Here is a 21,218-nt window from a genome sequence, read left to right as displayed (position 1 = left end):
TTTAAAAGTCATTTCCGCTTTTCTTGTTTCCTTAACAACAACAACACGCTATGTAAGATGAAGACAGGACGAGCTTTTATTGTGTTTTTGTAAGCGTTTTGAAATTATTTAAAATTTCTTCCCTATGAATTCGCGAAACGATATTAGATCTAGTCTACATCTATATTGAATGATAGAAATAGTACTAATTTAACGCAAATGCCTTATTTAATATCTCTCAAATTACTCTCAATCTTATTGATATGAATATTCTGAATATTGATTCGACGCACTGTTCACTGTGTCGCACGCACCTCGAACTCTTTCTCAGTCTTACTCTTTCTGCTGACTTTTTCTGATTTTACCGTGCTACACTCACAGACTCCAACAATAGTATGCCTATATTATAATACGAGAAAAATGGCCCGTTGAGGAAGGATACACCGGGCGCTTGGTTGATAGTGCTGTCTCTTTTCTCTAAACTAAAACCAACCCCCCAACACCCCCCCCCATCCCCCAAAAAAACATGTCTACCGTCCCATTCAACGAAATATAATTATATACTTTTTCCAGTGTCCGCCCCCTCCCCGAAAATTCTACCCCCGCCCCCGAAAATTTCAAGTACCCCCACCCCTCTCCGGGGAGGAAAAAGTCTGAAAGAAACACTGGTCGCATTTGTAGATCATACAAACTAAAGGAAGAATCTGGGCGGGGCTCCGCCCCTACTGGAAGAGAGGAAAAAGTCTGAAAAAACACTGGTGTCGCGCTTAGCCACTACCCGAAGAATTGCATTAAAGAAATTGCAAGAAAACCACTTTTTAGATTAGACACATTAATTAAGCGGTAATTTTATTATAGAGTATTGATGAAGAAATTTCTTTTGAGTTGGGGAGGGGGGGGGGCTTAGACGTTCTTACGCGGGGGGTGGGGCTTCGCCCCTACCCGAAGAATTGTATGCAAGAAACTCTTCACGCAAACCATTTAGATTAGACAAAATTTCCTTTTTAATTCAATGTTTACTCGAGAATCAATGACGTCATATTACTGTGTGCACTCTCCGGCTGGAGATTATTTTCTACTCTATGCTAAATGTGACCGCGTCATACTTCGATTTTCGAATTACTGTGCATGTTTTTATTTTGCTTGTGTTTTCTCTACAGCGTTCTTGTCAGATAGATAGATAGATAGACAGACAGCGAAACTATTAGTATTAATTAGTTTTATTTCGGAGAGTTTTAACTTTGATTCATTCAAACTTTTTCAATGTCAATGAGACTAAGATTTTAAGATGAATGAGACTAAGCAAGTTTAGTATTAGAGTATTAGTATTATTTTTAATATTTTATATTATACTTACAGTATTACACTATATAGATCTACTATATTCTAATTAAGTTTAGTTAGAGACTGAAGGCCTGTGTTTAAACTAGTTTAAAGTTAAAGTCTATTCTTGACCAAACTAGACTTAATTATAATTATACATCTAATAAATTGGCTTAAGGCATTTACACTGTATATTAACTTATCATTGACATTGATTATCAAAGTAAGTGTAGTTTTACTTTCTCGTATACAGAGTATAGAGAACAGTGTTTTCGGGGGGGGGGGGGGGGGGGGGGGGGGGCGGTAAACTTTCTTCGGGGGGCGGACACTGTTAAAAGTATATATTTTCTATATAAATTTCATTTCGTTCTGAGGCTTTGCCCCCCCCCCCCCCCCCCCCAAAGAGATGTCTGGAAGAAACTCTGATAGAGAATAGAGGAAGTATTGTAATCATGCACAAAAATCACATGAAATTTTGATAGTTTTCATCACTTTACATCTCGGTACTTCATCATACACGGATGATAGGGCACCTATTTTAATCGGGCAAAAATTATAAATGCGGATTTATCAAAATTTCGGCGTTCTATGCTTAATCCATGCAGAAAAAGTGGTCTTTGCTGTTCTGTCCGTATGTCTGTGTGTGTGTATGTGTGTCTGTGAACATGATACCTTGAGTACCGTTACAGCTAGGTCGATAAAATTTCAAATATAAGTATTATATCAAATTTGTAGTTCTGTATCAACTTTTCAGTGATTTCCGGTAAACAGAAGTGGAACTTATTCTACTTTCAATTTTTCAAAAGCCCATAGATCTAGCTTGAGTACTGTTTCAGATAGATAAATGAAATTTCACATGTAAGTAAAAGATCTAATTCTCTGCCTTTTGTCAAAATTTGAGTTATTTCCGTTTGACCGGAAGTAATAATTTATGTTATTTTCGATTTCTCAAAAAACGCATTTGAGTTTATAAAGCACTAATAAAATTGCACACTATTATACACAGATTATTTGGCGTTCACTTGCTGCACAATTCTTTTTTCTTCGAGATTTTATTCTATTTTAAAAAGTTTAAGCAATTAAAAATGGATTTAAAATCATATCTTTATCACGTTTGCCATCACTCATAGTGTTATATAAGAACATTTGAGGAAAGTTAAGGGGAGATTACTCCCGGTTTATTTCAGTAGTAATAATTGTAGTCACTATACATATTATATAATATCTAAGAACAAAGTAAAGATTTTAAGAATAGTCAAAAATAAGTATCTTTTCTTATTTAGTTTTGAAGTTTTAACTAAATCTTACAGTTACTTAAATTGAAAGTCATTTTTAATATGCCTATTAATTCATTTGAAATGAATTGAGGAATGTGATGTTAGTAGTTAGATGAGTGGTCTCTTTATTTGTGGAGACCAGTCAATTAAGTTTGAGACTAAAAATATCCTAATATAAAGTAATATAATTTATGAATTAGAATCTACACCCATGAACACATTTATATTTTGAGTTTTATAAATTTATGATTGAAATTAATATCAATACGGCTTACTCATTAAATAAAATCAATTATTATGTAAGTAACATGATTTTATCTTTTCAGGTTCATCTGAAGATGTGTTGACTTTGACTCGACACAGTATTTTTTAAATTGAAAGTGTTAAGTTGCTGGGATAAGTGATTAAACTTTCAAAAATGGCAACGCAAACAATCACCATGAGTAACGAACTGGTCTCTGAACCAACCGTCCACATACGTCTCGCTCCTCTGCCTCCTGGGGGCAATAAAAAAAATGTCACTACTGTGCGTGTAAGAAATATTAAATTAGATCCTACACGTGCGTTGGAGCCTGCTAGAAAGAAACTCTCTGCTATAGAGTCACAGAGGGTGATGGCAGTCTTTGAAGATACTATTAGAAGAGTTGAGATTGTAACAGCCTTGCCGTATATTATTAGTAATATTGATCGTTTTCGAGTATCATTGGGTGCAGAGCTATCCAACTTGATAAACCAACATATTAGAATTCAAGACAGCTACCAAGACATCCGAGACCAGTTAGATCAGATTCTATTTAAAAGAGCCCAGCAGTTAGAAAAAATTGAATTAAAAAGAGTCGCAAAGGAGGAAGAAGAGGCAAAGAAGAGGGAAGAATTAGAGTTTGAAGAAGACGATGATGATGATGAACAATATGCAGAGAATGAAATGCAAAACAACGCATCTGGTCTGAATCTCCTAGAAACATCTCAGGAAGTTTCTGGTGATATTCATCAAATGGTTAAGGAGGATGGAGATGGAGAGGTGAGGGCATCTTCAGCACACAGCAGGGATTCTATCATGACGGATTATGAGCCGAGGATTAAAGAAACTATGAGGAATCTCGGACTCGTTGCACAACAGGTTTGATTAAATTTTGGTTATTTGTAATCTACTGTTTGTTGTGCTTACTAAATGTACTAAGGGTACTGTGAAAATTTATTTTTAAAAGCTTAAAATAGTGGTTGAGAAAGTGATTGAATTATTGATGATAAATTAATAAGCAGCTAAAATAAATTTTTGAATACATTTTGGAATCACTTTATTTAAACCCCCCCCCCCCCCGTGTCTCTGTTAGGGTTGGGGTAGAAATACCAATAAAAATAATCAATACAGCCCTAACTGAGAGTAGTGTGGTAGTTAAACTTTTGGACCTGAAAATCAGTTGGGCAGATCAGGTAGGCTTGATCTTTTTCTGTAATGTCAACATACAGAATGATAGTGTGGCCAGAGCTATGCCCTGTTGTTGTGTCATAGGCTGGACGGACACAGGCACATCCAACATACTCTAACCTGATTTAAACCTGAGACATTTTAAACTAGTTATTCTGTACTCTATGAGTAGTAGGCATTCCTACGTTTTCTTACCCTACATTTTCATATAGGTCTTAGAAACTATAGTCATCTGTTTCTAGGTTCTCTGTTAATGAATGATCATTTTAATGCTAGGTCATATGTGCTTTCCATTCATCGTTGTGGCTCCACAGCCAATGACTGCCTTGACCTGTTTCGCTATATTTATCCATTCAGAATTACCTCCCATTTTCTTCTTCTAAAGACTGAACTTCAAGCTGGCAAACGTCTGTCCAAACTATCTATCTACCCACAGTTACTTTTCCTGACTTAAGTCTGTACTTATCAGTGCTGGATGGACACATCAACATTCTACAGATTCATAGATTCATTTACCCTTAGTGATGGCGACAAAGGCATCATACAGACTCTGCTTAGTCACTAAAATCTAGACTTTCACCTACCCATTTACATATTATATAACATAATTCATTAGTAAATACAAAATCTAAAATAAAGTGTAAATTATTCTACCAGGTTAGCCACTCATGCAAGTCGATACTCCGCCTATTCATCATCAACCCTGCAGCCATGAAGGTTGTCACGGAGTCATGCCCTAGGGAGGAGAGTGGTGAGAGCATCCTGTACAACATGCAGGAGCTCAAGGAAATCCTGATGAACAAGCTGCTGACCAACCCTGAAGAGGAAGACGAAAAGGTTGCGTATTTGGACGAGATATCCAAAAGGGAGAGACACAATGCCTCTGTTATAGAAAAACTAGAAAAAGATCTGAAAGCTGCTATAGAAGATAAAGAAGAGGAGGTACATTTTGTTTGCTTGCTTTAAAAAAATGTAAATTATTTTTTATATGGACTATAATTAAAATGTTTTGGGCGTTTAACTCTTAATAAGGTACAGTGTCATAAGCCTACAGACAACGTATTCAGCTTTTAAATATTTTACTTGAAAATTTGGCAATATGTCTAATATTAACATTTATAGAATCTTGAAAATAACTGTAATAATTATGTTTTAAGAAGTTAGATCGTGGCTAATTATTATTTAGTTTTCGCTGTGGCAAGTTTTACTAAATATCTTGAAAATTTTATTCATATTAATAAAATAAAAAATCTGAAATTTTTAATATTATTAAAATTTTAAATATATAATTTTAATTTTTCAGATGTGTGTTAATTTTTTTTAGAAAAATAAACCAAAATATTTATAGTTGGAGTCACTTTAAAATTTTCATTTTACATTAACTCCAGGTAACAAAACAGAAATTTAATTTCAGATCAAGAAAAATAATGAAATCATCAAAAAGCTTCAGACAGAGCTCCATACAATTGAGAAGATCTCAGAAGAAAACAATCGGCGCACAAAACTGGAAGCTGAGAAACAGGAAATGGCTGATGCCAAGAACAGCCAACAGAAAAGCCAGAAGTTGCAGTCAGAAGTGAATACCCTGCAGTCAGGGTTGAACAGTTTAGTTACTGAGCACAGGGAACTAGAAGCTGATCTGAGAGCTGTAAGATCATGTTTATTTCTAAAACAAATTGTTTTTAATTTTTTCATGTTAAACTTTCATCATCATCTTTTTTGTGTGTGCCAAAGACACATGAGGCCACCACAGGAAGCTCCCTCCACTTTTGTCAGTCACCTGCAATTTTCCTGTCAGTCCCCCATGATAGTCCTGCCTCTGCCTGCTGCTTCCAAGCTGTGCGCCTCCACATCACCCTTGGCCTTCCTTTCTTCTTTCACCCTTGACCTTCTTTCTTCTTTCACCCTTGACCTTCTTTCTTCTTTCACCCTTGGCCTTCCTTTCTTCTTTCACCCTTGGCCTTCATTTCTTCTTTCACCCTTGACCTTCTTTCTTCTTTCACCCTTGACCTTCTTTCTTCTTTCACCCTTGGCCTTCCTTTCTTTCACCCTTGACCTTCCTTCTTCTTTCACCCTTGACCTTCTTTCTTCTTTCACCCTTGGCCTTCCTTTCTTTCACCCTTGGCCTTCCTTTCTATCTTTTTCCTAGAGGTGTCCAGTTTAGTGCCATTCCTGCTATATCATCCGGATTCATTCTTAGGACGTGCCCCATCCAGTGCCATCTTTTTAAAATTATTTCTCTGCTTCCATTTCCATCTCTCATAGTAATCTATCATTAAAGAATGTGTTGGACCAGTGAACTTATATATGTAACAAGTACATATAAGCTAACGTGTTTGATTAACTTAATATATAAAAACTACACATAAAACATGCTTAATGTATTAATCATATTTGTAATGGCTGATTAAGATAATCATAATAATTTTTGTGCAGAATATTATAAAACACTTTTAATGTTTTTATTGGTTTACTTATATATTATTTTCTAACAGAAAAAATATAAAGTTGAAAATGAAGTGGACAACTGGATCCAAAAATATGATCAGGACTTAGGAGAGAGACAGGTATTTACCTGGTGTGAAAGGTGTAGAGAGTTATTTGGTGTGGAAGGTGTAGAGAGTTAATTGGTTTAAACGATGCAAGTAGTTATTTGCTGAGAAAAGTTCAACTAGTTATTTGGTGTGAGAATTGCAGCTAGTTATTTGGTGTTAATATAGCAGTTAGTTAAAAGTAAAGAGATTAGACCTGGAGGTCCATGTGGCAGGTGAAGTAGAGTTCACCTGCTTTTATTACCTGGGCACATGATTGGATAGTGTGGACAGTACTATGCCCATTCACCTTTACTTTCCCTAACATGAGTTAGGTACCCATCAGAGCTGGCTGGACTCAGAAGTTCTACTCACTTGAACCTGGATTCGAATTTTAGACTTTAGGGTTAGCAGCCTAGCGCCCTATCGCTAGGCCATGCCCTCCCATACAGTTTGTTATTGGGTGTGAAAAGTGCTGTTTGTTATTGTGTATAAAAAAGACATATATCAATGTATATGTCCAAATGTCATAAAATGCTAGACCAATACACATATCAAAGTCTATGTCCACATGTCATAAAATAGTTGACCAATACATATATCAATGTTGACGTCCAAACATCATAAAATGCTTGACCAATATATATCAATGCCTATGTCCAAATGACATAAAACAATTGACCAATACATATATCAATGCCTATGTCCAAATGACATAAAACAATTGACCAATACATATATCAATGTCTATGTCCAAACATCATAAAATAAATGACCAATACATATGTCAATGCCTATTTCCAAATGTCATAAAACAATTGACCAATACATATATCAATGTCTATGTCCAAACATCATAAAATAAATGACCAATACATACATCATTTCTTATGTCCAAACCTCATAAAACAATTGACCAATATCAATGTCTATGTCCAAACATCATAAAATAAATGACCAATACATACATCAATTCTTATGTCCAAACCTCATAAAACAATTGACCAATATCAATGTCTATGTCCAAGCATCATAAAATACTTGACCAATCCATATATCAAAGTCTTATGTCCACATGTCATAAAATAATTGACCAATACATATATCAAAGTCTATTTACACACATCATAAAATGCTTGACCAATACCTCCCACACAGGATGAGTATGAGGAGATTGACGCCGTATACACGGAGGAGAAGAAACAGCTACTGGAGCTTGAGGAGAGGTTCGCCACCCTGGAGAAGGAGTACCTGTCCATCATGGAGGAGAGGAGGGTGGCCCGCAGCAAGCTGGAGAGGGCCCAGAGGGAGCTGGAGATGATGGTCAAGGCCGCGACCACCATTCAGGCATTCTGGAGATCCTACAAGGTCCGCAAGGCGCTCAAGGCTAAGGCGAAGAAGGGCGGGAGGAAAGGTGGAAAGAAGAAATAAAGACACAAATTTATGTTTTTTATTGGCAGGAAAGTAGAAAGAAAAATAAGGACAGAGGGTGTATGTATTTAATTGGCAGGAGAGTGGAAAGAAGAAATAAAGACATAAATTGTATGTATTTTTATCAGGAAAGGTGGAAAGAAAAATAAGGACGGAAATTGTATGTATTTTTTTGGCAGGAGAGTGGAAAGAAGAAATAAAGACAGAAATTGTATGTATTTTTTTGGCAGGAAATTGGAAAGCAAAAATAAGGACAGAAATTGTATGTATTTTTTTTGGCAGGAGAGTGGAAAGAAGATATTAAGACAGAAATTGTATGTATTTTTAGTTGGCAGGAGAGTGAGAAGAAAAATAAGGACAGAAGGTGCATGTATTTTAACATCAGGACAGGTAGAAAGAAAAATAATGACAGAAATTGTATGTATTTTTTTAGCAGGAAAATTGGAAAGAAAAAACAATAGGAACTGCATGTGTATTTGTTAAAATATACAATTTTGTTACATTATATGCCTATGTATTGTAAGAAGTTACATTTTTACATTGACTGTGAAAGTAATTAACTTTTTTTTAAATAACTTATTTAGTAATAGTATTTAATGGATAGTGAATGTTCTATAATATATGAGTTTTCTGTTATAAAAAATCTATCTTTTTCTTGTAATGGTTTTGCTTTACAGTTTTAAAAAGAAGAATATGAATAATTTCAATAATTTTTTCTTTAAAAAAATAATTCCTATACATTTTAACGTACACACTTGTTTTTAAAAATGGTTTTTTCAAGAATGACAGTAAATTTCAATTAATATGCCTACACTTTTATAGTGAGGCATAATGGCAAAATTGTATGCAAAAATAAAAAAAATTTGTTTTTATTTTAAGTGTGAAATTTTTTGTTTTATTGGTAAAAGATAGATGTAAGATAGACATAAAATATCCATACACTTACTTGAAAAATGTGATATTTGATTGTTAAAAATTATTGTGATATAATATGTATCAGTATTCTGTTAAGTTACTAGTTATTTTTAAGGTACTAGCCTACATTTTAAAATGTCATTATTGTATATTTTTATTTTCTGTCACTTTGTTGTTAACTCATGTTTGTACCCATTTGAAACAGGGAATACAAAGTAATTACTTTTAACAATAATAAACAAATGAAACTACTTATGCTATTATAATTAATTAGGCTTATAATAAAACTGCCAATTATCAATTGAAAAAAGTAAAAGTACATTTGTACATCTAAATTATTTTCCCCTTCCAAAGCTATTTTAACATTTATATGCTAATCTTCTTCTTCTTCTTCGTTCTTAATTTTTAGTGTTGGGAGGGATCGAGCCTTATCTGCCAGAGGGTTTGAACTCGAGACTTTTTCGAATTTATCAACCATGAGCTTTGCCGACTCGACCATGTATATGCTAATAACTTTCCTCACTAAAATTGTAATGGAACTGTTAAGATTAAGTGTTTATTTATTTTGAAAATAAAATATTTATGATGAAAAGCTATTAGCTATGAGTCTGTTTCGATGCAGTGTTTTCTCCGGTAAAATAAAAATGCCTGCTCTTTTTATGTAGTACTATAAATTTGTCAGAATAATTGCTTGGTTTCCTGACAATGTAAATTAAATTTTAAAATTAAAATTTCTGTGACTGTTCCTCTACATAGAAAATACAGTCAGCTAAAAAAAATTGTATCCATAAAGAAATGTATAAATTTGAACAAAGGTATTGGAAATAAAGTCACTGAAGTCAACAAAAAAATTTAGTTTATTGTATTGTTTTTAATTTATGCTGTTTAGTTAGAAATTAATAAAAAAAAAAAAAAGAACGCTGATTCAAACCATATTCAAATGTATTCCGACAAGATCATAACATGATTCAGGATATCATATGATAAGTATTGATAAGACTATTCAATAACTTAATCCATCACCATTAACCCTAGTTGGAGTCATCGGGGCACTAAAGTTGATTTTTCTCATAATTTTCTACTATTTGTCTTTGTTCTCAGCTGCTCTGAATAGTTCTGCAACATGCAGCACTGTCCACCTGTTTAGTGATCGCACATTTCCAAGTACAGATTGTGATTTTATTTCTTACATTGATCTTAGTTCTTGGTAGACCAGTAGTAAACATTCCACCTCCGTCATGATCTGCCCTTGTTAATCCATAAATGACTGATAGATGAACCTATGATATAATATATGGTAACTAGTACTAGATGGGATTATACTAAAAGATTGACTGCAGATCTTATATATATATATATATATATATATATATATATATATATATATATATATATATATATATATATATATATATATATATATATATACATATATATTACACATAGGTTGAAAGGCAGGTGTTAACAAACAGACCTGAGGAAAAAACAAATCTGACGCATCTGACGCTGGCTCGATTCACCGCAATTTAATTAATAAGAGTTGATTTAGACATGGTACGTTGATTTAACCTGGGATTGCAATCATAAATGATAAATTGTGAAGGGAGGGGAGGTTGAATGGTTTAGTGGTTAAACACAAGGGGTCGTCCATAAATGACGTCACACTCGTAGGGGGGAGGGGTCCGTAATTTTGTGATGGTGTGTGATGAGGGGGAGGGGGGGGATTCAGATGGTTCGACGTCACACTTTTGAATTATAAGAAAACCAATTTTAGACGTTATTTCGCGTTTTAGAAAACTGTTTTAATAAATTGTAAAAGGAATTGATCAAAATACTCTATTTGACAGAGTTAAGACAAGATTTTAGAAAAATATCGATGTTTTAAAAAAAAAAATCAACTGCAATTTTGAGGGGAGGTTGTAGGCTGAGGTGGGACGTCATTTTAGGGGGGGGGGGTCTGGCTTTTTGTGACGACGTGTGACGGAGGGGAGGGGCGGGAGGTAAAAATCGTCAAAAAAAGCGTGACATCATTTATGGATGACCCCAAATCCAAATAGTTGTACCCTGTGTATTTTTCGTCGGTTGTCTCCCATCTAAACTCTATACCGAGTTTTTGTTTTGTTTTTGGTTGTCTCCCATCTTAACTCGACCAAATCTTTTGTGTTTTTTGTTGTCTCCCTTCTTAACTCTACATAGGGTTTTGCCTGTGGGTTGTCTCCCATTTACTCTAGCCAGATATAGAACGCTGCATTAAGAAGACCAAAGAAAAACTAGGAACAAACAGACGGGTTTCTACATCCTGTAGGAAATCTGATGCCTAAAGAACAACGCTTAATCGATTCATGGACGGCTTGGTTGTGTGGTCAAGTTTAAAATTGTGTTCACGAGAAGGGGCCCACCCGGCTCTGATTGGCGATAGACGCTTGTCACATAAACATGTACGACAACTCTACTTCATCTGTCTCATGGACAATCTGCTCTGAAACAGAACTTTACCATTTACTTTTGGTTGAAATATTTAGACTAAAAATTAAAAAAGAATTTAAGTTTTACAATGTTGGATTTAAAAAAAAAACGACTCCAACATAAAAAAGCCTCTATGGTCTTCAAGAAATAACAGGCACGAATTCAATCCTAACCCCTAACATTTTATGGCCTTTATAAACCATTAGTCAAAACGAACCATTAGTCAAAACGAGAATAGAAGTGGGACAATTGAAGTCGTCGTTTCCTTTTTCTCTGTAGTCCTTGCTTTCGTGAAGGCGAACGAAGAGAGCTCTAATACTCCGTGTGCTCGTCTGAATGACAGGTAGCGCAAACGACGAGGTGGTAGATAGGATCAGAGTTTCTTTCAGGCATTTCTTGGTCCGGATGTGGGGGGGGGGGGGATAGAGGCATCACAAAGTCAATCCACCGCCCCCTCCAACCCCACCCTCAACCCCGGACGAAAAGAACAACATATAATATGTATGCTACTTTAACCAGTGTCCTCCACCCCCACTCCAAAAAAGTTAAGCCCCCCCCCCCTGAAAGAAATCCCTGATAGGTTAACGCGTATATATATATATATATATATATATATATATATATATATATATATATATATATATATATATATATATATATATATATATAAGAGCCTATAGACAAGCTTCACCAAATAAACAGCTACCTTTAAAGGAAGTCTAATAAATCAAACATCTTTAAATAAAGTTTATTAACTAGACACCTTTATAGGAGGTCTATTAACTCGACACCTTTAAAGGAAGTCTATTAAATCAGACACATTTAGGGAAAGTATAGTTTTAAGACTGTCATATCGTTTATCTCTTTTATTGTTTCAAATGATTTTCACATCAAACTTTTGCATTTGGCGTAAAATTAGAAAATCGTATCTGTACTCTCCGAACCAAAGCGAGACCTATCATTTGATACAGAAAAAAATAACCAATGAAATATTTGGTATCATTTTGACCCGGATGTTTTAAGACATTAAACTTAAAAAAACAATGACAACGATACAAACAGTAAACTCGGAGAAAAACCATGAATAATTTTATCGATGTGAAAGTCCCTTGACAGTTTAGCCTACCAATATATTTACAGTGTGTATTTATTTAGACAGACATTCTTTTTATAGATTCTACAAACAAAAACTTGAGTTTTTGTAGTATTGTGTGTAAACAAATACACACATATTCGATCTAGAAAACTAGATCTGGATGTAGATTTTCGAATCTAGATGTAGTACACTCATATGCGTAATCCATAATTTATCACCATGACGGAAACTGTACACGTAACCGGCTCGATTAGGTCTCTCTCTTCACACAAAACGTCTGTTTCCGAAAAATACAACATCCGAATTCCGAAGAAATCTCATGTAAAGTTGGACCCGATCGAGAAAGATCTCCAGCGTTTTATCCCGACGATTGAAGTAAGCAAGGTGCTTGCTGCGTATCAAGAAACGATAAAAAAAGTAGAAATCGTCACGGCTCTGCCCTACATCATGGAGCAAATTTGCCGCCTGCGGTTTCCGTTTGGTGTTGATTTAACGAACGCGATAGAACGACACTACAAGATACAAAACGCGTACCACGAAGCTCGATCCCGCGTAGACCTGCTTCTCAACACAAAGCGGAAACTCATTGAGAAGATCAGGTTTCTCCACGAACAGATGGAAGCAAAAGTAGAAAACTCGAAACAAGATAATGCCTTCTACGATTTCTTCCTCGACAGCCCTTTACTCTATGCCGAAGATGATTTCGATCGTGAAAGCGAGGTCAAATGGAATTTGGAGTCTTCCCAGCAGAAGGTAACGGAAAGTGATCTAACCCAGACGCAGACCGCCGACAAGAATTTATCCACTGAAGAGAAGCTGGAAGAAAAACCATCCGAAGAAAAACAATCTTCGGAGGAAAAGCCATCTTCGGAAGAAAAACCGTCTACGGAGCACGACAATAAGCTTGATAGCAGCAATTCAGACACGCCTTACGTGAAAACATCCGGCAAGACGACCCCGAAAGACGAGGAAGCTGTTTCCAAGGACAGCATAGAGAGCGAAGAGGACCAGAAGCGCCTTGCCGTGGACGACGAGGTCCCGTCGAGGAGATCGTCCAATCGATCAAGCACGAGTTCCCGGGCCAGCAGGTACATAGAGCTGCCCGAGAACAACACCATCTCGGACATCAAGCTGACCATCGCCATCTACGAGCCGCAGATTGAGGAGGCGGTACGCCATCTTGGTCTCATCGCCACGACGGTTAGTTGTCTTGTGGTTGTAGGTCATGTCGTTTGTTGTTGTTGAGTAAACATGAGGGGGGAAGGGGGTAAAATATTAATATAGGTCCAGCCGGAAAGTGAATATCAGACAAATAAGGTCTACACATACAAGGGTTATGTTTCAAACAAGGGTTATGTTAAGGGCTTGAACAAAGTTACGTTCAAGTTTTAAAAAAAATAAGTTGAGTGTTGGTTTTAGGATCTTATGGTCGGGCTTATTGTAAGCTCTAGATTTATTTTTTAATTAATTTTGAAAAGCAAAGTAATTCCAGCATTAGAGTTTTTGTATGCTGATTAGGTACCTACACAGTTCTTTTATATGTCTAGCTGAATTAAGCACAACATAAGTAGCTCATGATATTTTAGCTAGACGTTAAATCAAGTCACCAAATTCAATAACAAGAAAGAAAAAAACGTTCAAAAAGATATAAATTTAACTTTACCTTAATTTATAAATGAAATGCATATACAGTTTGTTATGGTTATAAAGAAAAATAGTCTTACAGTTAGCCATTGACTTTGATTGGACGGGACGGCGTGGCCTAGCGGTAGAGCGTTAGACTGCTTACCCGAAAGTCCCGGGTTCAAGTCAGTAGTATGGATTGAGTCCTCCTATCTCTGATGGGTATCTAACTCACGTTAGGGAAAATAAAAGCCCTTAGGCATAGTGCTGACCACGCTATCCATTAAGCGCCGTTACAGAAATAGATGAACTCCACTTCACTTGCACATTGAGCCGCATGTCTCGAAAAGAGAACTTTCTTTTACCTGAACCTCACCGGGTACAAATAACTCAGTCTGCCACCCCCACGACGCCACTAAAAATAAACCCGCACTTCAGGTCTGCCATTCACTCAAGAACATCCTCCGTCTCTACATCGCCAACCCTCTAGTTTGTCACGACCCCACCACTCCCCTTTGCGACGCCACTAAAAATAAACCCGTACTTCAGGTGTGCCATTCGCTCAAGAACATCCTCCGTCTCTACATCGCCAACCCTCTAGTCTGTCACGCCCCTACCACTCCCCTTTGCGACGCCACTAAAAAAAACCCTCACTTCAGGTGTGCCATTCGCTTAAGAACATCCTCCGTCTCTACATCGCCAACCCTCTAGTCTGTCACGCCCCCACCACTCCCCTTTGCGACGCCACTAAAAAAAAACCCTCACTTTAGGTGTGCCATTCGCTCAAGAACATCCTCCGTCTCTACATCGCCAACCCTCTAGTCTGTCACGCCCCCACCACTCCCCTTTGCGACGCCACTAAAAAAAACCCCTCACTTTAGGTGTGCCATTCGCTCAAGAACATCCTCCGTCTCTACATCGCCAACCCCCTAGCCGCCAAAGCCCTTGAGAGCCACAAGTGCATCCGGTCTGAAAACTGCGAGGCTCTGCTGGATCTTCTTCACGAGCTGGGTGGGCTGGTCAAGGCGCAGATGATGGTCTCGCCCGAGGAAGACACGAAGAACAAGGAGTACCTGGAGAGCATCCTGCGGAGGGAGGGCATCACGCATAAGTACATCGCCATGTTAGAAGACGAGCTCAAGAAAGCCGTGGAAGATATGGAGGTTGAGGTGAACAGTTTGATGTGTGGTATAAGCGTAGGCAGGAGTGTGTCTTGGAGGGTGGGGGTTTAAAGACAAGTACCATGAAACGCAAGACAGCTTTCATTTTGGGGGGTCCCATGCTTTGGGAGTTTGAGGGGGGTATTCTGACCCACCTAGACAAATATCGTATAGCATAAGACAAGTTTCATTTTGGGGTCCAGTGCTTGTGGGAGGGGTATTCTACTCACCAAGACAAATATCATATGGCGTAAGACAACTATTAATTTGAAGGCCCCCCTATATGGGAGGAGGTTGATTTGCCCCACCAAACACACTCTGTTTACGCCACTGACGAAAAGTTTTCTATTTTATTTTTGCTAATCAATTACATAATAAATGTGGGAATTGTGAGTATTGTGAAGCCACCACAAGAAGGGACATGATATACGGGGAATACTGATATAATAACATGGACTGCCTTGTAAAACCTTTTTTTAACCCATTCATTGCTCGAAATACCTCGCTGATTAATTAAAAAATACGCATATTTTTTCTTAATATTATAGACATAGGACGAAATAAAAATAAATACATTTATATAGAAAATAATACTTTATACTTTACCCCGTGTCCGCACTCCTCTCCCAGGAAATTTAAAGTACGACCCCCCTCCTTCTCCCGACCAGGAAGTTGTAAGTGCCACCCCCTCCCTCCCTAAAAAAAAATTGTGAAAGCAATCCCGGCTGTAGCCTATATCAAAAATATACTTTTTTTTTCAAACCCTCAACGCCGCTCCCCTCTCCCTCCTTCCCCGCCCCCCCCCCTTTTTTTTGCTTCAGCTTCAGCAGAAAAATATTCTGATAGAAAATCTAGCAGTAACCTACATTAGAATATCCTTTATTATTCAACCCCTCAACGCCCTTCCCCCCCCCCCCTTTTTTTTCTCAGCTTCAGCAGAAAAATATTCTGATAGAAAACCTAGCAAGTATCCTACATTAAAATATCCTTTATTATTCAACCCCTCAACGCCCCCCCCCCCTTTTTTTTTTTCTCAGCTTCAGCAGAAAAATATTCTGATAGAAAACCTAGCAAGTATCCTACATTAAAATATCCTTTATTATTCAACCCCTCAACGCCCTCCCCCCCCCCCCTTTTTTTTTTCTCAGCTTCAGCAGAAGAAGATCCTGATAGAGAACCTGCAAATGGACCTCACTCAGATCGAATCGTTCTCAAACGAGGCTATTCGGAGGACACTGGCCAACTCGGAAAAGATCGAGTTCAACTGTGCTAAGAATAGCGAGCAGCGGACCAAGCTGGTTCAGAAGGAGATCGATGCTCTGGAGGAAAAACATAGAGCGGAGTGCAGAGAGAACAGGGAGATGGAGTTGCAGTTGAGAAATGTAAGGATGGTGTTTAGATTCTAACTTGCAGTTGAGAAATGTAAGGAAGGTGTTTAGATTCTAACTTGCAGTTGAGATATGTAAGGAAGGTGTTTAGATTTAAACTTGCAGTTGAGAAATGTAAGGAAGGTGTTTAGATTCTAACTTGCAGTTAAGAAATGTAAGGATGGTGTTTAGATTCTAATTTGCAGTTGATATATGTAAGGACGGTGTTTAGATTCTAACTTGCAGTTGAGAAATGTAAGGAAGGTGTTTAGAATCTAATTTGCAGTTGAGAAATGTAAGGAAGGTGTTTAGATTCTAACTTGCAGTTGAGATATGTAAGGAAGGTGTTTAGATTCTAACTTGCAGTTGAGATATGTAAGGATGGTGCTTAGATTCTAACTTGCAGTTGAGAAATGTAAGGACGGTGTTTAGATTCTAACTTGCAGTTGAGAAATGTAAGGAAGATGTTTAGATTCTAACTTGCAGTTGAGAAATGTAAGGAAGGTGTTTAGATTCTAACTTGCAGTTGAGAAATGTAAGGAAGGTGTTTAGATTCTAACTTGCAGTTGAGATATGTAAGGGAGGTGTTTAGATTCTACTTTGCAGTTGAGAAATGTAAGGAAGGTGTTTAGATTCAAACTTGCAGTTGAGAAATGTAAGGAAGGTGTTTAGATTCTAACTTGCAGTTGAGAAATGTAAGGATGGTGTTTAGATTCTAGTTTGCAGTTGAGATATATAAGGACGGTGTTTAGATTCTAAGTTGCAGTTGAGAAATGTAAGGGAGGTGTTTAGATTCTAACTTGCAGTTGAGAAATGTAAGGAAGGTGTTTAGATTCTAACTTGCAGTTGAGATATGTAAGGATGGTGCTTAGATTCTAACTTGCAGTTGAGATTTGTAAGAAAAATGTTTAGATTCTAACTTGCAGTTAAGAAATGTAAGGAAAGTGTTTAGATTCTAACTTGCAGTTGAGAAATGTAAGGAAAGTGTTTAGATTCTAACTTGCAGTTGAGAAATGTAAGGAAGGTGTTTAGATTTAAACTTGCAGTTGAGAAATGTAAGGAAGGTGTTTAGATTCTAACTTGCAATTTAGAAATGTAAGGAATGTGTTTAGATTCTAACTTGCAGTTGAGAAATGTAAGGAAGGTGTTTAGATTCTAACTTGCAGTTGAGAAATGTAAGGAAGGTGTTTAGATTCTAACTTGCAATTTAGAAATGTAAGGAAGGTGTTTAGATTCTAACTTGCAGTTGAGATATGTAAGGATGGTGTTTAGATTCTAACTTGCAGTTGAGGGGGGCGCCAAAATGGGTTGGAAAAACAAATTGAAAGTTTGAGGGGGTGGGTGTAAATTGAAAGTTTGAGGGGGGGGGATGCAAATTAGAAAGTTTGTACCCGGACGCCGGGAAGGGTCGCTACGCCTCTGTTTCAGAGTTCTCCATCTCTTTTTGCTTCGCTGCTTGCATAGATTTTTACCAGACTTTAATATTTTTGTTGTTGTCAACTTTACAGGAAAAGTATAAGGTAGAGAACGAGTTAGAAAACATGATCAAGAGATACGACGCAGAAATGAACGATAAAACAGTAAGAACCAATCGTTTTTTTTTTTCAGTATCAAATTATTCTTGCTTTTTTAAAGTTGATCTGTGTGTGTGTCTCTATTTGAAGGGGGTATTGGGAGTGGGGTGGGGGAGAGTTGCTAATCTTTAACACCCTTACATAGTCTGGAGTAGCTAGGTAAGATGGTTGCACATTTGATTTGTGTGGACGACTGTAATTCTGATAGCGCATCAAAATGATCCATTTGCGCCTTTAGAAGTCTCCATTTTGGAATTTGATTTCGAATGTAAAAAAATGATAACTAGTAAACCGTCATTTAAAAATGTAATTTATTGTTTGAAAACGAATAATAATCTAGAGTTTTCGTTTACTTAAAATTTAATTTCTTGCATAATCTAGAAGTCGTCTTTTTAAAGTTTAATTTCTTGCGTTCAAATGATCTAGAAAAAAATAATAATTGAAAAGCCGCCATTTAATATTCAATTTCTTGCCTACAAAATAATTTAGAAGCGGCGATTTTAAAATTAATTTGTTGCCTAAAAAAATGTTGAAGCGGCGATTTAAAATTTTATTTCTTGTGTAAACAATAAAGTAGAGGCAGCCTTATAAAACTTTCACATGCCGTATAAATACAAATGGTGTTCCCACACAGGACGAATATCAACACATCGAGCTCGTTTACGAAGAGGAGAAGAAAGTTCTGGCGGAACTCGAGGAAACGTTCTTCAACCTGGAGCGGGAGTACAACGGCATCATGGAAGAGCGGCGGGAACAGCGCATTCGCAAAGACTGGAAAATCCGGGAGGAGAAACGTCTAGAAAAGAACGTGAACGTCATCCAGTCTTTCTGGAGGGCGTACGTCGTTCGGAAAATCGCCAAGAAAGACGCCAAGCGGAGGTTGAAAGAGGAGAAGAGAAAAGCGAAGGAGCTGGAGGAGAAAGAGAAGCAGAGGGCTATTGCGGAGGAGAAAGCGTTGAACAGAAGTTCTAGTACTGTTCAGGCGAAGCCGGTTAAAAGTAGTTCTAGTGTAGCGTAAGGGAGGGTGCCTAGCGCGTAACAGCTCAGGGAAATGGTGAGTGATTTACGGTGAGGTTGTTTTAGTTATTCTTAGCTTTGGTGTTAGGTATACTAGGGGGTTGGGAGGGCGTGGATGAAGGGTGGAGCAAACTATAATCTGGAAGTGGGTCCCTCAACCCATCCTATTCTGATTGGTGCAAGACGAGACAGGGAAAGAAAATGTGGCTGGGTTTGATAATATTAAGTCACTGAGCCCACCCAGCTCTAATGGGTACCTGACTTGTTCAGTAAAACTAAAAGTGGCTAGGTGTATAATATTAAGTCACTGAGTCCACCCAGCTCTAATGGGTACCTGATTTGATTCAGTGAAAATAAAAGTGGCTAGGTGTTTAATATTAAGTCACTGAGCCCACCCAGCTCTAATGGGTACCTGACTTGATTCAGTGAAAATAAAAGTGGCTAGGTGTATAATATTAAGTCACTGAGCCCACCCAGCTCTAATGGGTACCTGACTTGATTCAGTGAAAATAAAAGTGGCTAGGTGTATAATATTAAGTCATCGAGCCCACCCAGCTCTAATGGGTACCTGACTTGATTCAGTGAAAATAAAAGTGGCTAGGTGTATAATATTAAGTCATCGAGCCCACCCAGCTCTAATGGGTACCTGACTTGATTCAGTGAAAATAAAAGTGGCTAGGTGTATAATATTAAGTCATTGAGCCCACCCAGTTTTAATGGGGACCTGACTTGATTCCCGTAATATCTAAACAACCGCACCCCAAATATCATCACTCGTCATGGAAAGGAAGAGATTTACCATCCTCATCATCGTCATCATCATCATCATCCTCATTCTTGTTAACCCCCTTGTGTAGCATAGGGAACGCAACCACTACGCACCATCGTACTCGATTAGAGTCGATTCCTTCAAGTTGGGTCCACGACATTCCACCTTACGCTTCACTTACAACTAATCGTTTCCACGTTTAATTGGCTTTTCCACTTTTCTCTACAATGGGAAGATTGTTCGTTGAATTTTAAAATTTCCGTTCACTAAAACATTTCTTTAATATTTTGTTCACAGAAACAGACTTCAACGAACAAGACAACTGTGGATACTTGCCTTACATCTCATTTAATTATCTTGATAAAGAAAACAAATTACTTCAACTTATATTTTTGGACTGGATACTAGACATTTATTATTTTTTAACGATTCATATACATTTTTATTTCCTGTCAGCTATACAACATACAATACGACGAGACTTAAAATTAATGGACCGACGAAGTGAAATCATATGTGAAATGTGATTATATACAATACAACGCGTGATATGGATGGAGAACGAATTTGAAGACTACATTAACATTAGCAAGATGTTATGGCTTCGTATAGTGAGCTCTGACGGGGTCGCTATGTTGTATGCGGCGTGTTTGGTTTTGTTATGAAAATAAATGTTTGCCACTCATACATGAATTGGTTTTTCGTTATCGAGAATATACTGTGAATTAACGTTATTTTTTTTGCGAGACATTACGTCACGGACTAGACGATACGTCACTGACTAGACCATACGTCATAGACTAGACAATCTGGCAATACCTAGACCATACATCTCTAACTAAACGACGAATCACGTTACGCCATTGACTAGACACGTCATTGACAAGACAATTCGTCAATGACTAGACAATACGTCAGTAAATAGAGGATTTTCTTAGGGGTTATCACTAAACTATTTTCTCAGAAATTCCAATTCTATCGAGAATTTTACAAATGGTAAATATAACTGTTAAAAGAACAGGTATTTTTTTCCAGAGAATTCCTGGTGTTTTACTTAAAATGCTTAATCTAGGACAAATTGTGTGAAATAAATTGTTTTTTTGAGTTTTTGTCTATCGTAGGCGCATTATTTCAGAAGTACTATTTTTCTTTACCTTTTAACCCAGTTTTATACATTGAATAATTTATAATTTATACATTCAAATAATAAACAACGCTAAATAAAGGTAATATTATTTGTTTCACTTAGAAGATGAACCTT

The 21,218-nt window shown here is 37.0% G+C and overlaps 2 protein-coding genes across 3 annotated transcripts; both read left to right on the top strand.

The window, feature by feature from the left end:
• The first annotated feature begins 25 nt into the window (after positions 1-25).
• LOC131936668 (dynein regulatory complex protein 10-like) lies at positions 26-8,683 on the top strand. Of its 2 annotated transcripts, none has more exons than XM_059293706.1 (6): positions 26-89; positions 2,906-3,699; positions 4,666-4,950; positions 5,423-5,656; positions 6,504-6,575; positions 7,698-8,683. In XM_059293706.1, the coding sequence occupies exons 2-6, from the start codon at positions 2,998-3,000 to the stop codon at positions 7,968-7,970; spliced, it is 1,566 nt and encodes a 521-aa protein (XP_059149689.1). In that variant the 5' UTR covers positions 26-89; positions 2,906-2,997; the 3' UTR covers positions 7,971-8,683. The 2 variants fall into 2 exon arrangements, with proteins under 2 accessions (XP_059149689.1, XP_059149687.1); XM_059293704.1 differs by lacking the exon at positions 26-89 and adding an exon at positions 2,078-2,160.
• A 3,689-nt stretch (positions 8,684-12,372) lies between these two features.
• Positions 12,373-20,631, top strand: LOC131936670 (trichohyalin-like). Its single transcript, XM_059293708.1, has 6 exons — positions 12,373-13,647; positions 14,952-15,239; positions 16,379-16,612; positions 18,106-18,177; positions 18,806-19,225; positions 20,255-20,631. Exons 1-5 carry the CDS (start codon positions 12,667-12,669, stop codon positions 19,187-19,189), a joined length of 1,959 nt encoding a protein of 652 aa, XP_059149691.1. The 5' UTR covers positions 12,373-12,666; the 3' UTR covers positions 19,190-19,225; positions 20,255-20,631.
• The last annotated feature ends 587 nt before the right edge of the window (positions 20,632-21,218 follow it).

The sequence above is a fragment of the Physella acuta genome, unplaced genomic scaffold, assembly GCF_028476545.2.
Source record: "Physella acuta isolate Inbredline_101_S28 unplaced genomic scaffold, ASM2847654v3 ptg000183l, whole genome shotgun sequence".
Taxonomy (NCBI): Eukaryota; Metazoa; Mollusca; class Gastropoda; family Physidae; genus Physella; species Physella acuta.
Note: the sequence above shows the minus strand (reverse complement) of the source record. Positions and strands in the feature narration are given on the sequence as shown.

Coding starts and splice junctions, on each gene's coding strand:
- LOC131936670 (XM_059293708.1), top strand. CDS start 12,667: ATGACGGAAACTGTACACGTAACCGGCTCGATTAGGTCTCTCTCTTCA. Junction 16,613..18,105: donor TGGAGTTGCAGTTGAGAAAT/GTAAGGATGGTG, acceptor TCAACTTTACAG/GAAAAGTATAAGGTAGAGAA. Junction 18,178..18,805: donor CAGAAATGAACGATAAAACA/GTAAGAACCAAT, acceptor GTTCCCACACAG/GACGAATATCAACACATCGA.
- LOC131936668 (XM_059293706.1), top strand. CDS start 2,998: ATGGCAACGCAAACAATCACCATGAGTAACGAACTGGTCTCTGAACCA. Junction 4,951..5,422: donor TAGAAGATAAAGAAGAGGAG/GTACATTTTGTT, acceptor ATTTAATTTCAG/ATCAAGAAAAATAATGAAAT. Junction 5,657..6,503: donor TAGAAGCTGATCTGAGAGCT/GTAAGATCATGT, acceptor ATTTTCTAACAG/AAAAAATATAAAGTTGAAAA.